Consider the following 19,301-nt stretch of genomic DNA (forward strand, 5'->3'; position numbering starts at 1 on the left):
ACACACACACACAATGACACACGCACACAAACACACGCTTCCCCATTTGGCCCATCACAGCAATGGGCTTGGCCTCCCTTAGCAACCTAATTAAATACATTCCTCTTTTAGCTTCTCCTCAATCTGTCTTATTACCCACACTCCATCCCCTCAGCTCTCTGTTAGTCTGTTTCTACATCCTCCATCACCTCAGTCTGTTTCTACATCCTCCATCACCTCAGTCTGTTTCTACATCCTCCATCACCTCAGTCTGTTTCTACATCCTCCATCACCTCAGCTCTCTGTTAGTCTGTTTCTACATGCTCCATCACCTCAGTCTGTTTCTACATCCTCCATCACCTCAGTCTGTTTCTACATCCTCCATCACCTCAGTCTGTTTCTACATCCTCCATCACCTCAGCTCTCTGTTAGTCTGTTTCTACATCCTCCATCCCCTCAGCTCTCTGTTAGTCTGTTTCTACATCCTCCATCACCTCAGTCTGTTTCTACATGCTCCATCACCTCAGCTCTCTGTTAGTCTGTTTCTACATCCTCCATCACCTCAGTCTGTTTCTACATCCTCCATCACCTCAGTCTGTTTCTACATGCTCCATCACCTCAGCTCTCTGTTAGTCTGTTTCTACATCCTCCATCACCTCAGTCTGTTTCTACATCCTCCATCACCTCAGCTCTCTGTTAGTCTGTTTCTACATCCTCCATCACCTCAGTCTGTTTCTACATCCTCCATCACCTCAGTCTGTTTCTACATCCTCCATCACCTCAGCTCTCTGTTAGTCTGTTTCTACATCCTCCATCACCTCAGCTCTCTGTTAGTCTGTTTCTACATCCTCCATCACCTCAGCTCTCTGTTAGTCTGTTTCTACATCCTCCATCACCTCAGTCTGTTTCTACATCCTCCATCAGTCTGTTTCTACATCCTCCATCACCTCAGCTCTATGTTAGTCTGTTTCTACATCCTCCCTCAGTCTGTTTCTACATGCTCCATCACCTCAGTCTGTTTCTACATACTCCATCAGTCTGTTTCTACATCCTCCATCACCTCAGCTCTATGTTAGTCTGTTTCTACATCCTCCCTCAGTCTGTTTCTACATGCTCCATCACCTCAGTCTGTTTCTACATACTCCATCAGTCTGTTTCTACATGCTCCATCACCTCAGCTCTCTGTTAGTCTGTTTCTACATACTCCATCAGTCTGTTTCTACATCCTCCATCAGTCTGTTTCTACATCCTCCATCACCTCAGCTGTCAGTCTGTTTCTACATCCTCCATCAGTCTGTTTCTACATCCTCCATCACCTCAGCTGTCAGTCTGTTTCTACATGCTCCATCACCTCAGCTGTCAGTCTGTTTCTACATCCTCCATCAGTCTGTTTCTACATCCTCCATCACCTCAGCTCTCCATCAGTCTGTTTCTACATGCTCCATCAGTCTGTTTCTACATGCTCCATCACCTCAGCTGTCCGTCAGTCTGTTTCTACATCCTCCATCACCTCAGCTGTCAGTCTGTTTCTACATCCTCCATCAGTCTGTTTCTACATGCTCCATCACCTCAGCTGTCCATCAGTCTGTTTCTACATCCTCCATCACCTCAGCTGTCAGTCTGTTTCTACATCCTCCATTAGTCTGTTTCTACATCCTCCATCACCTCAGCTGTCAGTCTGTTTCTACATGCTCCATCACCTCAGCTGTCAGTCTGTTTCTACATCCTTCATCAGTCTGTTTCTACATCCTCCATTAGTCTGTTTTTACATCCTCCATCACCTCAGCTCTCTGTTAGTCTGTTTCTACATCCTCCATCAGTCTGTTTCTACATCCTCCATCACCTCAGCTCTCTGTTAGTCTGTTTCTACATCCTTCATCAGTCTGTTTCTACATCCTTCATCAGTCTGTTTCTACATCCTCCATCAGTCTGTTTCTACATCCTCCATCAGTCTGTTTCTACATGCTCCATCACCTCAGCTGTCCGTCAGTCTGTTTCTACATCCTCCATCAGTCTGTTTCTACATCCTCCATCAGTCTGTTTCTACATCCTCCATCACCTCAGCTGTCCGTCAGTCTGTTTCTACATCCTCCATCAGTCTGTTTCTACATCCTCCATCAGTCTGTTTCTACATCCTCCATCGGTCTGTTTCTACATCCTCCATCGGTCTGTTTCTACATCCTCCATCGGTCTGTTTCTACATCCTCCATCGGTCTGTTTCTACATCCTCCATCGGTCTGTTTCTACATCCTCCATCGGTCTGTTTCTACATCCTCCATCGGTCTGTTTCTACATCCTCCATCAGCTCAGCTGTCCGTCAGTCTGTTTCTATATCAGCAGCCCTGGCTCTGTCTGTGCCATCTCTTTCTCTGTCCTATTACCTACATTCAGGAGGCAGCCAAGAGCACGGGGAATTAAACCTAGGTCAGACATTACATTTCCACACGCAATTAGCTTCACAGAGGCCCGCTCCTGGCAATAGGAATCACTCTTGGGGTAATGCTGCAACAGTGAAACTGGCAGACATTGAGGCTCAAGCGAGAAACTGATAAGTGGAATATGATAATTTTGTGGTTTTGTTTAGTGGGGTACAAAGAGCTGAACCAGAACTTCATGCCCTATACATCAGTTTAGGCCCAACACGCTGCTGTTGATATTGTTGATCGCACGCCAAAACAACAAATCAAACCAACAAGAAATAAAATATGACCATGTCTGTAAAAACCACTAAATGTGTAGGTTGGTGTTTCGATAATTATTACTATTGACAGTATACTTTGAATTTTTGTTCATTATCATGGGAGAGGTTTTTGTGCAAATCTGTAGGTTTCTCGGGTGCAGACGCACGTATGCTTATTTAGAAACTGTTGTTTAGAAACCATTTAAATGTTTCTTTACACCGGTCTTGTTGTGCATATAAAATACACATATATATACATTTATATAAAAAATATGATTAAAACAATTATATAAACTCAGTAAAAAAATAAAAGTCCTCTCACTGTCAACTGCGTTTATTTTCATCAAACTTGGACTGCACCAGATTTGCCAGTTCTTGCTGTGAGATGTTACCCCACTCTTCCACCAAGGAAGGATCCGGGTTGGAGCGAGCGGTCGCATCTGCACTCGGTCCGCAGGTAGTATTACATTTCATTACATTTCATTATAGTACAACGGTTTGATTTGTCTAATCTTAGCAATTTTTCTTCTTAGCTAGCTACATAGCCGTCTTTGTATCATAGATAATTGCGTAATTATCGTATTTCGTCGTCCTAACGCAGTCTACACCGCCCTGCAGCTAGCTAGCTAGCTAACGTCTACCGTTAGCTAGTCCACCGTCTACCGATTAGCAGCACAACTTACACTCAACTGAACGACTTGATTAGTGTAGTGTTAGCTAGCTACATAGTTGTCTTTGCTGTCTTCGTATCCAAGATAATTGTGTAGTTTAGAGTGTGTAGTTTTAGAGTGATTATCTTAATTTACCGAGGTTAGCTAGCCAGCTATTTGTCGTCCTTAACGTAACAGAACTTCCACACTCAACAATCCGGTCGCATTTCGCTTCGCTCCACAGGTAGTATCACATTTTTCATTTCATTACAGTACAACGGCTTGATTTGTTTGATCGTAGCTAGCTACATAGCTAGCTACATAGCCGTCTTTGTATCAAAGATAATTGTGTAGTCTTGAGCGATTTCCTAGGTTAGCTAGCCAGCTATTGTCGTTCTTTTAACGCAACGTAACGTAAATCAACACTGTTAGCTAGCCAGCTAGCCCCGAATAGCAGCACAGTAGCACAGTAGAAACCATTACACTCAACGGAACGACTTGATTAGTGTAGTGTCAACAACGCAGACACTGCCAGCTAGCCTACATAGTCAACAACGCAGCCTCTGCCAGCTAGCCTACTTCAGCAGTACTGTATCATTTTAATCATTTTAGTCAATAAGATTCTTGCTACGTAAGCTTAACTTTCTGAACACTCGAGACGTGTAGTCCACTTGTCATTCCAATCTCCTTTGCATTAGCGTAGCCTCTTGTGTAGCCTGTCAACTATGTGTCTGTCTATCCCTGTTCTCTCCTCTCTGCACAGACCATACAAACGCTCCACACCGCGTGGTCGCGGCCACCCTAATCTGGTGGTCCCAGCGCGCACGACCCACGTGGAGTTCCAGGTCTCCGGTAGCCTCTGGAACTGCCGATCTGCGGTCAACAAGGCAGAGTTCATCTCAGCCTATGCCTCCCTCCAGTCCCTCGACTTCTTGGCACTGACGGAAACATGGATCACCACAGACAACACTGCTACTCCTACTGCTCTCTCTTCGTCTGCCCACGTGTTCTCGCACACCCCGAGAGCTTCTGGTCAGCGGGGTGGTGGCACCGGGATCCTCATCTCTCCCAAGTGGTCATTCTCTCTTTCTCCCCTTACCCATCTGTCTATCGCCTCCTTTGAATTCCATGCTGTCACAGTTACCAGCCCTTTCAAGCTTAACATCCTTATCATTTATCGCCCTCCAGGTTCCCTCGGAGAGTTCATCAATGAGCTTGATGCCTTGATAAGCTCCTTTCCTGAGGACGGCTCACCTCTCACAGTTCTGGGCGACTTTAACCTCCCCACGTCTACCTTTGACTCATTCCTCTCTGCCTCCTTCTTTCCACTCCTCTCCTCTTTTGACCTCACCCTCTCACCTTCCCCCCCTACTCACAAGGCAGGAAATACGCTCGACCTCATCTTTACTAGATGCTGTTCTTCCACTAACCTCATTTTCCTCTTCTCTCTCTGCTGCTAAAGCCACTTTCTACCACTCTAAATTCCAAGCATCTGCCTCTAACCCTAGGAAGCTCTTTGCAACCTTCTCCTCGCTCCTGAATCCTCCTCCCCCTCCCCCCCCTCCTCCCTCTCTGCAGATGACTTCGTCAACCATTTTGAAAAGAAGGTCGACGACATCCGATCCTCGTTTGCTAAGTCAAACGACACCGCTGGTTCTGCTCACACTGCCCTACCCTGTGCTCTGACCTCTTTCTCCCCCTCTCTCCAGATGAAATCTCGCGTCTTGTGACGGCCGGCCGCCCAACAACCTGCCCGCTTGACCCTATCCCCTCCTCTCTTCTCCAGACCATTTCCGGAGACCTTCTCCCTTACCTCACCTCGCTCATCAACTCATCCCTGACCGCTGGCTACGTCCCTTCCGTCTTCAAGAGAGCGAGAGTTGCACCCCTTCTGAAAAAACCTACACTCGATCCCTCCGATGTCAACAACTACAGACCAGTATCCCTTCTTTCTTTTCTCTCCAAAACTCTTGAACGTGCCGTCCTTGGCCAGCTATCCCGCTATCTCTCTCAGAATGACCTTCTTGATCCAAATCAGTCAGGTTTCAAGACTAGTCATTCAACTGAGACTGCTCTTCTCTGTATCACGGAGGCGCTCCGCACTGCTAAAGCTAACTCTCTCTCCTCTGCTCTCATCCTTCTAGACCTATCGGCTGCCTTCGATACTGTGAACCATCAGATCCTCCTCTCCACCCTCTCCGAGTTGGGCATCTCCGGCACGGCCCACGCTTGATTGCGTCCTACCTGACAGGTCGCTCCTACCAGGTGGCGTGGCGAGAATCCGTCTCCACACCACGTGCTCTCACCACTGGTGTCCCCAGGGCTCTGTTCTAGGCCCTCTCCTATTCTCGCTATACACCAAGTCACTTGGCTCTGTCATAACCTCACATGGTCTCTCCTATCATTGCTATGCAGATGACACACAATTAATCTTCTCCTTTCCCCCTTCTGATGATCAGGTGGCGAATCGCATCTCTGCATGTCTGGCAGACATATCAGTGTGGATGACGGATCACCACCTCAAGCTGAACCTCGGCAAGACGGAGCTGCTCTTCCTCCCGGGAAGGACTGCCCGTTCCATGATCTCGCCATCACGGTTGACAACTCCATTGTGTCCTCCTCCCAGAGCGCTAAGAACCTTGGCGTGATCCTGGACAACACCCTGTCGTTCTCAACTAACATCAAGGCGGTGGCCCGTTCCTGTAGGTTCATGCTCTACAACATCCGCAGAGTACGACCCTGCCTCACACAGGAAGCGGCGCAGGTCCTAATCCAGGCACTCGTCATCTCCCGTCTGGATTACTGCAACTCGCTGTTGGCTGGGCTCCCTGCCTGTGCCATTAAACCCCTACAACTCATCCAGAACGCCGCAGCCCGTCTGGTGTTCAACCTTCCCAAGTTCTCTCACGTCACCCCGCTCCTCCGCTCTCTCCACTGGCTTCCAGTTGAAGCTCGCATCCGCTACAAGACCATGGTGCTTGCCTACGGAGCTGTGAGGGGAACGGCACCTCAGTACCTCCAGGCTCTGATCAGGCCCTACACCCAAACAAGGGCACTGCGTTCATCCACCTCTGGCCTGCTCGCCTCCCTACCACTGAGGAAGTACAGTTCCCGCTCAGCCCAGTCAAAACTGTTCGCTGCTCTGGCCCCCCAATGGTGGAACAAACTCCCTCACGACGCCAGGACAGCGGAGTCAATCACCACCTTCCGGAGACACCTGAAACCCCACCTCTTTAAGGAATACCTAGGATAGGATAAAGTAATCCCTCTCACCCCCCTTAAAAGATTTAGATGCACTACTGTTCCACTGGATGTCATAAGGTGAATGCACCAATTTGTAAGTCGCTCTGGATAAGAGCGTCTGCTAAATGACTTAAATGTAAATGTAAGGCACTTGCAAGTTCCCAGAAATTTCTGTTGGGAATGGTCCTAGCCCTCACCCTCCGATCCAACAGGTCCCAGACGTGCTCAATATGATTGAGACCCGGGCTCTTCGCTGGCCATGGCAGAACACTGACATTCTTGTCTTGCAGGAAATCACACACATAATGAGCAGTATGGCTGGTGGCATTGTCATGCTGGAGGGTTATGTCAGGATGAGCCTACAGGAAGGGTACCACATGAGGGAGGAGGATGTCTTCCCTGTAACGCACAGCATTGAGTTTGCCCGTTAATCTTTTTTTTTACAACAAGCTCAGTCCGATGATGCTGTGACACAACGCCGTCCACCTCCAAATCGATCCCACTCCAGAGTACAGGCCTCAGTGTAACGCTCATTTCTTTGACGATAAAGGCGAATCCGACCATCACCCTTGGTGAGACAAAACCACGACTCGTCAGTGAAGAGCACTTTTCCCCAGTCCTTTCTGGTCCAGCGACAGTGGGTTTGTGCCCATAGGCAACATTGTTGCCAGTGATGTCTGGTGAGGACCTGCCTTACAACAGGCCTACAAGCCCTCAGTCCAGCCTCTCTCACCCTATTGCGGACAGTCTGAGCACTGATGGAGGGATTGTGCGTTCCTGGTGTAACTCGGGCAGTTGTTGTTGCCATTCTGTACTTGTCCTGCAGGTGTGATGTTCGGATGTACCGATCCTGTGCAGGTGTTGTTACACGTGGTCTGCCACTGCGAGGACGATCAGCTGTTTGTCCTGTCTCCCTGTAGCGCTATCTTAGGCGTCTCACAGTACGGACATTGCAATTTATTGCCCTGGCCACATCTGCAGTCCTCATGCCTCCTTGCAGCATGCCTAAGGCATGTTCACGCAGATGAGCAGGGCCCCTGGGCATCTTTCTTTTGGTGTTTTTCAGAGTCAGTAGAAAGGCCTCTTTAGTGTCCTATGTTTTCATAACTGTGACCTTAATTGCCTATCGTCTGTAAACTGTTAGTGTCTTAACAACCGTTACACAGGTCCATGTTCATTAATTGTTTATGGATCATTGAATAAGAAGATCTGTGAAGTTATTTGGATTTTTACAAATGATCTTTGAAAGACAGGGTCCTGAAAAAGGGATGTTTCTTTTTTTGCTGACTTTAATAATTATTATTTAAAAAATATATAATAATAAAGAAATAAATACATGATAAAGAAATAAAGAAATAATTCCTCTCCAGTCTCTTCCACTCACCCTGAGTATGTGCTGGTGACCACTTTGAGTGTGGCGGCGTTGCGGAGCAGCTTGTCCAGGGTGCTGACGATCTGGCAGAATTTGGGCCTCAGGTTCCTCTCCTTCACCCAGCACTCCAACATGAGCTGGTGCAGCACCATGGGGCAGTCCATAGGAGGGGGCAGACGGTAGTCCTGTTCAACCGCAGTCATCACCTAAGGAAAGGGTTTAATACGATATGATACAATGTGATTGTATACAATGTGGTACGATACAATATGATATGTTATGATACCACAGGATACAATACCATATGATATGATAGAATAGGTTTAGGGATCAATTCCATTCTCAATTCCTGTCCATTTAAAAAGTGTATTGAAATTCTAATTCATGAGGAAGAACAGAAAAGAAAGTAAGAGTCAGTTAATTCAGTTGATTACTGTTGATTGCTGTTGATTACATGTGATTACTGTTGATTACAGTTGATTACAGTTGATTACTGTTGATCGCTGTTGATCACTGTTGATTACTGTTGATTACAGTTGATCACTGTTGATCGCTGTTGATTACTGTTGATCGCTGTTGATTACTGTTGATTGCTGTTGATTACTGTTGATCGCTGTTGATTACTGTTGATTACAGTTGATTACTGTTGATCGCTGTTGATTACTGTTGATCGCTGTTGATTACTGTTGATTACAGTTGATCACTGTTGATTACAGTTGATTACAGTTGATCACTGTTGATCACTGTTGATCGCTGTTGATTACTGTTGATCGCTGTTGATTACTGTTGATTGCTGTTGAATACTGTTGATCACTGTTGATTACTGTTGATTACAGTTGATTACTGTTGATCGCTGTTGATTACTGTTGATCGCTGTTGATTACTGTTGATTACAGTTGATCACTGTTGATTACTGTTGATCGCTGTTGATTACTGTTGATCGCTGTTGATTACTGTTGATTACAGTTGATTACTGTTGATCGCTGTTGATTACTGTTGATTACAGTTGATCACTGTTGATTACTGTTGATTACAGTTGATTACAGTGGATCACTGTTGATTACAGTTGATTACTGTTGATTACTGTTGTTACAACATGCTATTTTCTGTTCTACTTTCTATAAACTTCACATGTATTTGACTACTTGCTACAAAGCAAATGGGCCTTTGTAAAAGATGAAGAATCTCTCTACTGCACTGCACAACTTGCTCTCCCCGTTTCCTCATTTATTTGTCATGACGTGTTTGTATTCTCTACAAAGCTATTTATATCCATATGCTGTCGGTATGTATTTTGGTTACTTCTTGCTGCAATGCAAATTTGCCTTTGGGATCATACAACATCTGTACTATTCATATTCCTATTTTTCACTGCTCACAAATGTAATGATTATTTTGAAACTGGCTACTGCAGTGATACAACATGTTGGATGCCACGTTTGGATGAGCATAATTGCTCTCTATTCATTAATAAGGTAGAAGCCCAGTGAGATGGTAAGATGTGTTTTGGGGATAGAGAGTGGGTGTGTGTGCGCGTGAGCTTGTGCATATGAGTGTGTGTGTGGTAGTTAACTACTCTGCCGTAGTAAATATCTGTGGATTGATGATACAGGCGGAGACGTGGTTAGCAGGAGACATTAAAGTAAAAAAACGTCAACACAGCTGCACTAACCACCTGCACAGTGAAGATAAAAACTCTCAAGCATAACTGTCAAGCTCAAACTAAAAGTGCAACTGCAATGTACCTCAGTGTAAACTATCCCTTCAAGACTTAAAGCGTATTTTAACTTATAAACGCAACTATGTATCCATGGAAGTATGTTGTAGCCAAGTCTATAAAAATATACCCTTGTCTGGCGCTAGACTGTATAACGTTACAATGATAATACACTATGATATTTAAGTTGCTGTTTTAGTGGAATAAAACTTTCCCGGCGGCGACATAATTTAGGGGTCTAGACCTCGATGTGGATCGAGTCTTGAAATAGACGAACCAATAAACCGCTTTAGACGCTTTCGTGTTTATTAGCCAGTGTATTTTAAACTCACTAATGTCGTCTAGTTAGGTATCCGATTTAATTTCATATTTACGGTGTTGTTGTTATTATTATTCAACTAGCGGGCTGGTTCAGTTAGCATTAGCCCAGCTAGCTAACATCTCCGACCATGAGTTCACTAAGCTGTTCTCCTTCTGATAAAGAAGAGGTGGTCTGCTGGACGGAGAAAGAGGGTCTCGTCAAAGAGGAGGAGGAAGAGGAGGCTGTTACAATACAAAAACAAGTAGAGGGTGAGGCTGTTACCTGCTGTCATTAGCGTCACGGTTGGAGCGAGCGGTCGCATCCGCACTTCGGTCCGCAGGTAGTATAACTTTTCATTACATTTCATTATAGTACAACGGTTTGATTTGTCTAATCTTAGCAATTTCTTCTTAGCTAGCTACATAGCCGTCATTGTATCAAAGATAATTGCGTAATAATTTTGCCACCTTCTCCTCCCTCCTGAATCCTTCTCCCCCTCCCCCCCTCCTCCCTCTCTGCAGATGACTTCGTCAACCATTTTGAAAAGAAGGTCGACGACATCCGATCCTCGTTTGCTAAGTCAAACGACACCGCTGGTTCTGCTCACACTGCCCTACCCTGTGCTCTGACCTCTTTCTCCCCTCTCTCTCCAGATGAAATCTCACGTCTTGTGACGGCCGGCCGCCCAACAACCTGCCCGCTTGACCCTATCCCCTCCTCTCTTCTCCAGACCATTTCCGGAGACCTTCTCCCTTACCTCACCTCGCTCATCAACTCATCCCTGACCGCTGGCTACGTCCCTTCCGTCTTCAAGAGAGCGAGAGTTGCACCCTTCTGAAAAATCTACACTCGATCCCTCCGATGTCAACAACTACAGACCAGTATCCCTTCTTTCTTTTCTCTCCAAAACTCTTGAACGTGCCGTCCTTGGCCAGCTCTCCCGCTATCTCTCTCAGAATGACCTTCTTGATCCAAATCAGTCAGGTTTCAAGACTAGTCATTCAACTGAGACTGCTCTTCTCTGTATCACGGAGGCGCTCCGCACTGCTAAAGCTAACTCTCTCCTCTGCTCTCATCCTTCTAGACCTATCGGCTGCCTTCGATACTGTGAACCATCAGATCCTCCTCTCCACCCTCTCCGAGTTGGGCATCTCCGGCGCGGCCCACGCTTGGATTGCGTCCTACCTGACAGGTCGCTCCTACCAGGTGGCGTGGCGAGAATCTGTCTCCTCACCACGTGCTCTCACCACTGGTGTCCCCCAGGGCTCTCTTCTAGGCCCTCTCCTATTCTCGCTATACACCAAGTCACTTGGCTCTGTCATAACCTCACATGGTCTCTCCTATCATTGCTATGCAGACGACACACAATTAATCTTCTCCTTTCCCCTTCTGATGACCAGGTGGCGAATCGCATCTCTGCATGTCTGGCAGACATATCAGTGTGGATGACGGATCACCACCTCAAGCTGAACCTCGGCAAGACGGAGCTGCTCTTCCTCCCGGGAAGGACTGCCCGTTCCATGATCTCGCCATCACGGTTGACAACTCCATTGTGTCCTCCTCCCAGAGCGCTAAGAACCTTGGCGTGATCCTGGACAACACCCTGTCGTTCTCAAATAACATCAAGGCGGTGGCCCGTTCCTGTAGGTTCATGCTCTACAACATCCGCAGAGTACGACCCTGCCTCACACAGGAAGCGGCGCAGGTCCTAATCCAGGCACTTGTCATCTCCCGTCTGGATTACTGCAACTCGCTGTTGGCTGGGCTCCCTGCCTGTGCCATTAAACCCCTACAACTCATCCAGAACGCCGCAGCCCGTCTGGTGTTCAACCTTCCCAAGTTTTCTCACGTCACCCCGCTCCTCCGCTCTCTCCACTGGCTTCCAGTTGAAGCTCGCATCCGCTACAAGACCATGGTGCTTGCCTACGGAGCTGTGAGGGGAACGGCACCTCAGTACCTCCAGGCTCTGATCAGGCCCTACACCCAAACAAGGGCACTGCGTTCATCCACCTCTGGCCTGCTCGCCTCCCTACCACTGAGGAAGTACAGTTCCCGCTCAGCCCAGTCAAAACTGTTCGCTGCTCTGGCCCCCCAATGGTGGAACAAACTCCCTCACGACGCCAGGACAGCGGAATCAATCACCACCTTCCGGAGACACCTGAAACCCCACCTCTTTAAGGAATACCTAGGATAGGATAAAGTAATCCTTCTCACCCCCCTTAAAAGATTTAGATGCACTATTGTAAAGTGGCTGTTCCACTGGATGTCATAAGGTGAATGCACCAATTTGTAAGTCGCTCTGGATAAGAGCGTCTGCTAAATGACTTAAATGTAAATGTAAATGTAAGACTATGAATCTGAAATAAAACAGTGGCTCCGTTCCAACAGCCATACTAGCACACTACTTTAAATTCATGACCAATAAATTATTTCATTCTAAGTAATTCATTCAGGGAACATTTGCTTTGTTGCTAAACGGGGACATTTACATTGATGTTGAAACTGAAATGTTTTAATTCAATGACTAATGTGCACTGTCCCTATCAAATAAATACCCTGAATAAATCAATAAGTAGTAAGGTAGTGTGGGTATTGGAACCATATTCAACACGCTGTGTCGATCTGTCAGACGCAACGGGAGCTAGGAACTAACTAACTGACATCCAGGTCGCATGCTAGTGTGTTCTAGTCTGCTACAGTAGATATTGAAACACTTCTTCTGGTAGTATGAGCCTATCAGACGCAACAGGAGCTAGGAACTAACTAACTCACATCCTGGTTGCCCATGTCCCAGTAGGGCCTCTCTCCGTAGGACACCACCTCCCACATGACGATGGCGTAGCTCCAGACGTCACTAGCCGAAGTGAACTTCCTGAAGGCAATGGCCTCAGGGGCGGTCCAGCGGATGGGAATCTTCCCTCCCTGCAGAGACACAGGGGGAGGCGGGGTTGATACAGTGGAGCATGCTGGGCGATGGAGCCATTATAAACACTCACACAGGGAGAGGAAGGTAGACACATGCAGACACACGCAGGCAGAGACACACACACGCAGAAATACACACACGCAGAGATACACACAGAGACACACACACACTTACACACAAACACACGCAGAGACACACATACGCAGAAATACACACACACACACACACACACACACACACACACACACACACACACACACACACACACACACACACACACACACACACACACACACACACAGGTAACCAAAGTCTCACAAACATGATCACAGAATGCAGAGAGACACAAAGACACAAATGAGTGAGCACACACACACACACACACACACACAATTGCAAACAAACAAAGAAAGCAAACAAACAAGCAATCTCACAGATAAACACACACAGACAAAAATAGAAAGACCGATTAAATACAGACCAAGCTAACAAGATCCATACCTACAACCCCCCTCTCCATTCAGGTCACTCATACCCACAACCACCCTCTCCATCCAGGTCACTCATACCTACAACCCCCCTCTCCATCCAGGTCACTCATACCCACAACCACCCTCTCCATCCAGGTCACTCATACCTACAACCCCCTCTCCATCCAGGTCACTCATACCCACAACCCCCTCTCCATCCAGGTCACTCATACCTACAACCCCCTCTCCATCCAGGTCACTCATACCCACAACCCCTCTCCATCCAGGTCACTCATACCCACAACCACCCTCTCCATCCAGGTCACTCATACCCACAACCCCCTCTCCATCCAGGTCACTCATACCCACAACCCCCTCTCCATCCAGGTCACTCATACCCACAACCACCTTCTCCATCCAAGTCACTCATACCTACAACCCCTCTCTCCATCCAGGTCACTCATACCCACAACCACCTTCTCCATCCAAGTCACTCATACCTACAACCCTCTCTCCATCCAGGTCACTCATACCCACAACCCCCTCTCCATCCAGGTCACTCATACCCACAACCCACCCTCTCCATCCAGGTCACTCATACCCACAACCCCTCTCCATCCAGGTCACTCATACCCACAACCCACCCTCTCCATCCAGGTCACTCATACCCACAACCCCCCCTCTCCATCTAGGTCACTCATACCTACAACCCCCTCTCCATCCAGGTCACTCATACCTACAACCCCCTCTCCATCCAGGTCACTCATAGCCACAACCCCCTCTCCATCCAGGTCACTCATACCCACAACCACCCTCTCTATCCAGGTCACTCATACCTACAACCCCCTCTCCATCCAGGTCACTCATACCCACAACCCCCTCTCCATCCAGGTCACTCATACCCACAACCATTCTTTCCATCCAGGTCACTCATACCCACAACCCCCTCTCCATCCAGGTCACTCATACCCACAACCCCTCTCCATCCAGGTCACTCATACCCACAACCACCCTCTCCATCCAGGTCACTCATACCTACAACCCCCCTCTCCATCCAGGTCACTCATACCCACAACTCCCCTCTCCATCCAGGTCACTCATACCCACAACCACCCTCTCCATCCAGGTCACACATATCTACAACTCCCCTCTCCATCCAGGTCACTCATACTCACAACTCCCCTCTCCATCCAGGTCACTCATACTCACAACCCCCCTCTCCATCCAGGTCACTCACCAGAGAGCTAGTGTAAGTGGGATCGGCTGATGAGTCGTCTAGGAAACGGGACAGGCCGAAGTCGGACACCTTACACACCAGGTTGGTATTAACCAGGATGTTGCGGGCAGCCAGGTCCCGGTGAACGTAGTTCATATCCGAGAGGTACTTCATGCCCGCCGCGATGCCACGCAGTATGCCCACCAGCTGGGTCACCGTGAAGCGCCCGTCATTCAGCTGTGAGGGAGGCGAGGGGTAATGGAGAGGGGGTTGGGGAGGGAGGGTAGATAGATAGAGGGTTAATGCAGAAAGAGGGAGTGGGTAGATAGAGGGGGATGGGAGAGGAAGAGAGGGAGGGAAAGAGAGAAGAGAGGAGGGAGAGAGACAGAAATGGGGGAGATGGGAGAGGAAATATATATAGGTGAGGGAGAGTGAGAGAGACCGAGTGTGAGCGAGAGAAAGGACACCACCTCAGCACACAGGGGCACAAACACCTACCTGGAGGTGACAGCATTCCCTCCCCCATATATGCCCCCCTAGACACAACTACGACAACATAACCAACAGAAATGGGTCACAACTCCTGCAGCTCTGTCACACGCTGGGTATGTACATAGTCAATGGTAGGCTTCGAGGGGACTCCTACGGTAGATACATTTTTAGCTCGTCTCTTGGCAGTAGTACTGTAGACTACGTTATCACTGACCTCAACCCAGTCTCTCAGAGTGTTTACAGTCAGCCCAATGACACCCCTATCAGATCACAGCAATATCACAGTCTACTTGAACAGAGCAATACTCAATCATGAGGCATCAAAGCCAAAGGAACTGAATAATATTAAGAAATGCTATAGATGGAAGGAAACAACAAATTCAATCCCTTTTAGACAATTTCCTGGACAAAAAGTTTCACTGTAATAGGAAAGTTGTAAACTTGGCAGTAGAAAACCTAAACTGTATTTGACCTCTCAGCTTCCATATCAAATCAAAAAATTGCAAGCAGACAACCTAGGAAAATGAACAACAATGACAAATGGTTTGATGAAGAATGCAAAAACCCAAGAAAGACATTGAGAAACCTATCCAACCAAAAACATAGAGACCCAGAAATCCTGAGCCTACACCTTCACTATGGTGAATCACTAAAACAATACAGAAATACACTACGGAAAAAGAAGGAACAGCACGTCAGAAATCCTCTCAATGTAATTGAAGAATCCATCAAATCTAACTGCTTCTGGGAAAATTGGACACTAAACAAACAACAACAAGAAGAGTTATTTATCCAAAATGGAGATTATATATGACCAAATACAAATCTTAGAATCAACAATTAAAGACTCCCAGAATCAACTGGATTCTCCAATTACGTTGAATGAACCCCAGGACAAAATACAAACCCTCTCACCTCAAAAGGCTTGTGGTGTTGATGGTATCCTAAATTAAATGATAAAATATACAGACCATAAATTCTAATTGGCTATACTTCAATTATTTAACATCATCCTCAGCTCTGACATCTTCCCCAATATAAGGAACGAAGGACTGATCAGCCCAATAACTACCGTGGAGTGGGATATGCGTCAACTTCAACCTTAGGGAAATCCTCTGCATTATATCATTAACAGCAGACTCGTACATATCCTCAGTGAAAACAAGGTACTGAGCAAATGTCAAATTGGCTTTTTACCAAATTACCGTATGACATACCACGTATTCACCCTGCACTACCCTAATTGACAAACAAACCAAAAAAAGGCAAAGTCTTCTCATGCTTAGTTGATTTCAAAAAATATTTGGACTCAAATTGGAATGAGGGTCTGCTATGCAAATTGATGGAAGGCGGTGTTGGGGAAAAAAACAAGACATTCTAAAAATCCATGCACATAAACAAAATGTGTGTGGTTAAAATTGGCAAAAGAACACACACATTTCTTTCCACAGGGCTGTGGGGTGAGACAGGGATGAAGCTTGAGCCCCACCCTCTTCAACATACACCACTGTTCAAAAGTTTGGGGTCACTTAGAAATGTCCATGGCCTTCTAGGCAGAGTTGCAAAGAAAAAAACATTTCTCAGACTGGCCAATAAAAATAAAAGATTAAGATTGGCAAAAGAACACAGACACTGGACCTCTGCCTAGAAGGCCAGTGTCCCAGAGTCGCCTCTTCACTGTTGATGTTGAGACTGGTGTTTTGCCGGTACTATTTATTGAAGCTGCCAGTTGAGGACTTGTGAGGCGTCTGTTTCTCAAACTAGACACTCGAATGTACTTGTCCCCTTGCTAAGTTATACACCGGGGCCTCCCACTCCTCTTTCAATTCTGGTTAGAGACAGTTTGTGCTGCTCTGTGAAGGGAGTAGTACACAGCATTGTACCAGATCTTCAGTTTCTTGGCAATTTCTCACATGGAATAGTCTTCATTTCTTAGAACATGAATAGACTGATGAGTTTCAGAAGAAAGGTCTTTGTTTCTGGACATTTTGAGCCTGTAATCGAACCCACAAATGCTGATGCTCCAGATACTCAACTAGTCTAAAGAAGGCTAGTTTTATTGCTTCTTAAATCAGGACAACAGTTTTCAGCTGTGCTAACATAATTGTAAAAGGGTTAATGATCAATTAGTATTTTAAAATTATAAACTTGGATTAGCTAACACAACGAGCCATTGGAACATAGAAGTGATGGTTGTTGATAATGGGCCTCTATACGCCTATGTAGATATTCCATAACAAATCTGCCGTTTCCAGCTACAATAGTAATTTACAACATTAACAATGTCTACACTGTATTTCGGATCAATTTGATGTTATTTTAATGGACAAAAAAAATGTGCTTTTCTTTAAAAAACAAGGACATTTCTAAGTGACCCCAAACTTTTGAATGGTAGTGTATACAGTATATCAACGAATTGGTGGGCACTAGAACAGTCGGCCTCACCCTACTAGAATCTGAAGTCAAATGTCTACTGTTTGCTGATGATCTGGTGCTTCTGTCCCCAACCAAGGAGGGCCTACAGCAGCAACTAGAACTTCTGCACACATTCTGTCAGACCTGGACCCTGACAGTGAATCTCAGTCAGACAAAAATAATGGCGTTCCTAAAAAGGTTATGCAGGTTATGTATTCCATCTAGACACCGACAACTCTACATACCTCGGCCTAAATGTCAGCGCCACAGGTAACGTACACTGTGAATGAGGCAAGGCAAGAGGTGCCTTCTACGCCATCAAAATAAACATTACGCTTCAAAGCCATACAATACTCCTTCCGTGGCCTCCAACTGCTCTTAAGTGCTAGTAAAACTAAATGCATGCTCTTCAAAAGATCGCTGCCCGCACCCGCCCGCCCGACTAGCATCACTACTCTGGACGGTTCTGACTTAGAATATGTGGACAACTACAAATACCTAGGTGTCTGGCTAGACTGTAAACTCTCCTTCCAGATTCACATTTAGCATCTCCAATCCAAATTTAAATCTAGAATCGGCTTCCTATATCACAATAAAGCCTCCTTCACTCATGCTGCCAAACTTACCCTCGTAAAACTGACTATCATACCGATCCTTGACTTCGGCGATGTAATTTACAAATTAGCCTCCAACACTCTACTCAGCAAATTGGATGCAGTCTATCCCAGTGCCATCCGTTTTGTCACCAAAGCCCCATATACTACCCACCACTGCGACCTGTATGCTCTCGTTGGCTGGTCCTTGCTACATATTTGTCGCCAAACCCACTGGCTCCAGGTCATCTATAAGTCTTCATTCGGTATAGCTCGGCCTTATCTCAGCTCACTGGTCACCACAGCAACACCCACACGTAGCACGCGCTCCAGCAGATATATTTCACTGGTCATCCCCAAAGCCATCACCTCCTTTGGCTGCCTTTCCTTCCAGTTCTCTGCTGCCAATGACTGGAACGAATTGCAAAAATCACTGAAGTTGGAGACTTATATCTCCCTCACTCATTTTAAGTGTCAGCTGTCAGAGCAGCTTACCGATTGCTGCAGCTGTACACAGCCCATCTGTAAATAGCCCATCCAACCAACTACCTACCTCATCCCCATATTTGTTTTTGTTTTTCTGCTCTTTTGCACACCAGTATTTCTACTTGCACATCCTCATCTGCACATATATCACTTCAGTGTAAATTGCTGAATTGTAATTACTTCGCCACTGTCATGACGTTGGCCTGCGGGTAGGTTTATGACAGTCATAAATACCTCTTCCCCCCTTTTTCCTCTCTCTACCCTACTGATGTTACATTTGCAAACACCTTGGTTAACATAGAGATTCTGGGAACATCAGAAGGTGGGGGGAAATGAACTATATTCTGGTAATCTGACCAATTGAACATATGCGGTGGTACTTAATGAATATGATGTCAGTTCCGTTGTCATTTGAGACATTCTCATCAATGATAAGATGACATAAACTCTACAGTGGAAAGTCTACACATCAGAGTTATCGGATTCACATGGAATTGTTGTTCAATTTAAATGTTTGAATATGAAATTATTCGTGATGGGATGAAAATGAGAATTGGGTTTTTATAAGGTTAGGGCTCTGCTCAATCAGTGGCCCGCCCCTGTGAAGGGACATGGGCTATAAAACTTTTCAAACACGCCCTCCTCTCCCTTCCTATATAAAGCCTTGACGACAATATAACCTCCGGTTCCGAGGATGTGAGGACGACGGTCCGATGTCAAAATGGTTCAGATAATAACTACAGAACGAAGCCAACATCAGC

The 19,301-nt window shown here is 46.3% G+C and overlaps 1 protein-coding gene across 1 annotated transcript in view; it reads right to left on the reverse strand.

Annotated features, from left to right (window-relative positions):
* LOC115103317 (ephrin type-B receptor 3-like) overlaps positions 1 to 19,301 on the reverse strand; it is a 78,062-nt gene that overhangs the window by 2,660 nt on the left and 56,101 nt on the right. Inside the window, exons 12-14 of the mRNA XM_029624189.2 lie at positions 14,576 to 14,791; positions 12,715 to 12,864; positions 7,937 to 8,130 (exon numbers count right to left, since the gene is read on the reverse strand). Coding sequence (XP_029480049.1) covers positions 7,937 to 8,130; positions 12,715 to 12,864; positions 14,576 to 14,791 — 560 coding nt within the window. The remainder of the gene's footprint in view (positions 1 to 7,936; positions 8,131 to 12,714; positions 12,865 to 14,575; positions 14,792 to 19,301) is intronic.

Source organism: Oncorhynchus nerka, linkage group LG20 (genome assembly GCF_034236695.1).
Source record: "Oncorhynchus nerka isolate Pitt River linkage group LG20, Oner_Uvic_2.0, whole genome shotgun sequence".
In the NCBI taxonomy this organism is placed as follows: Eukaryota; Metazoa; Chordata; class Actinopteri; order Salmoniformes; family Salmonidae; genus Oncorhynchus; species Oncorhynchus nerka.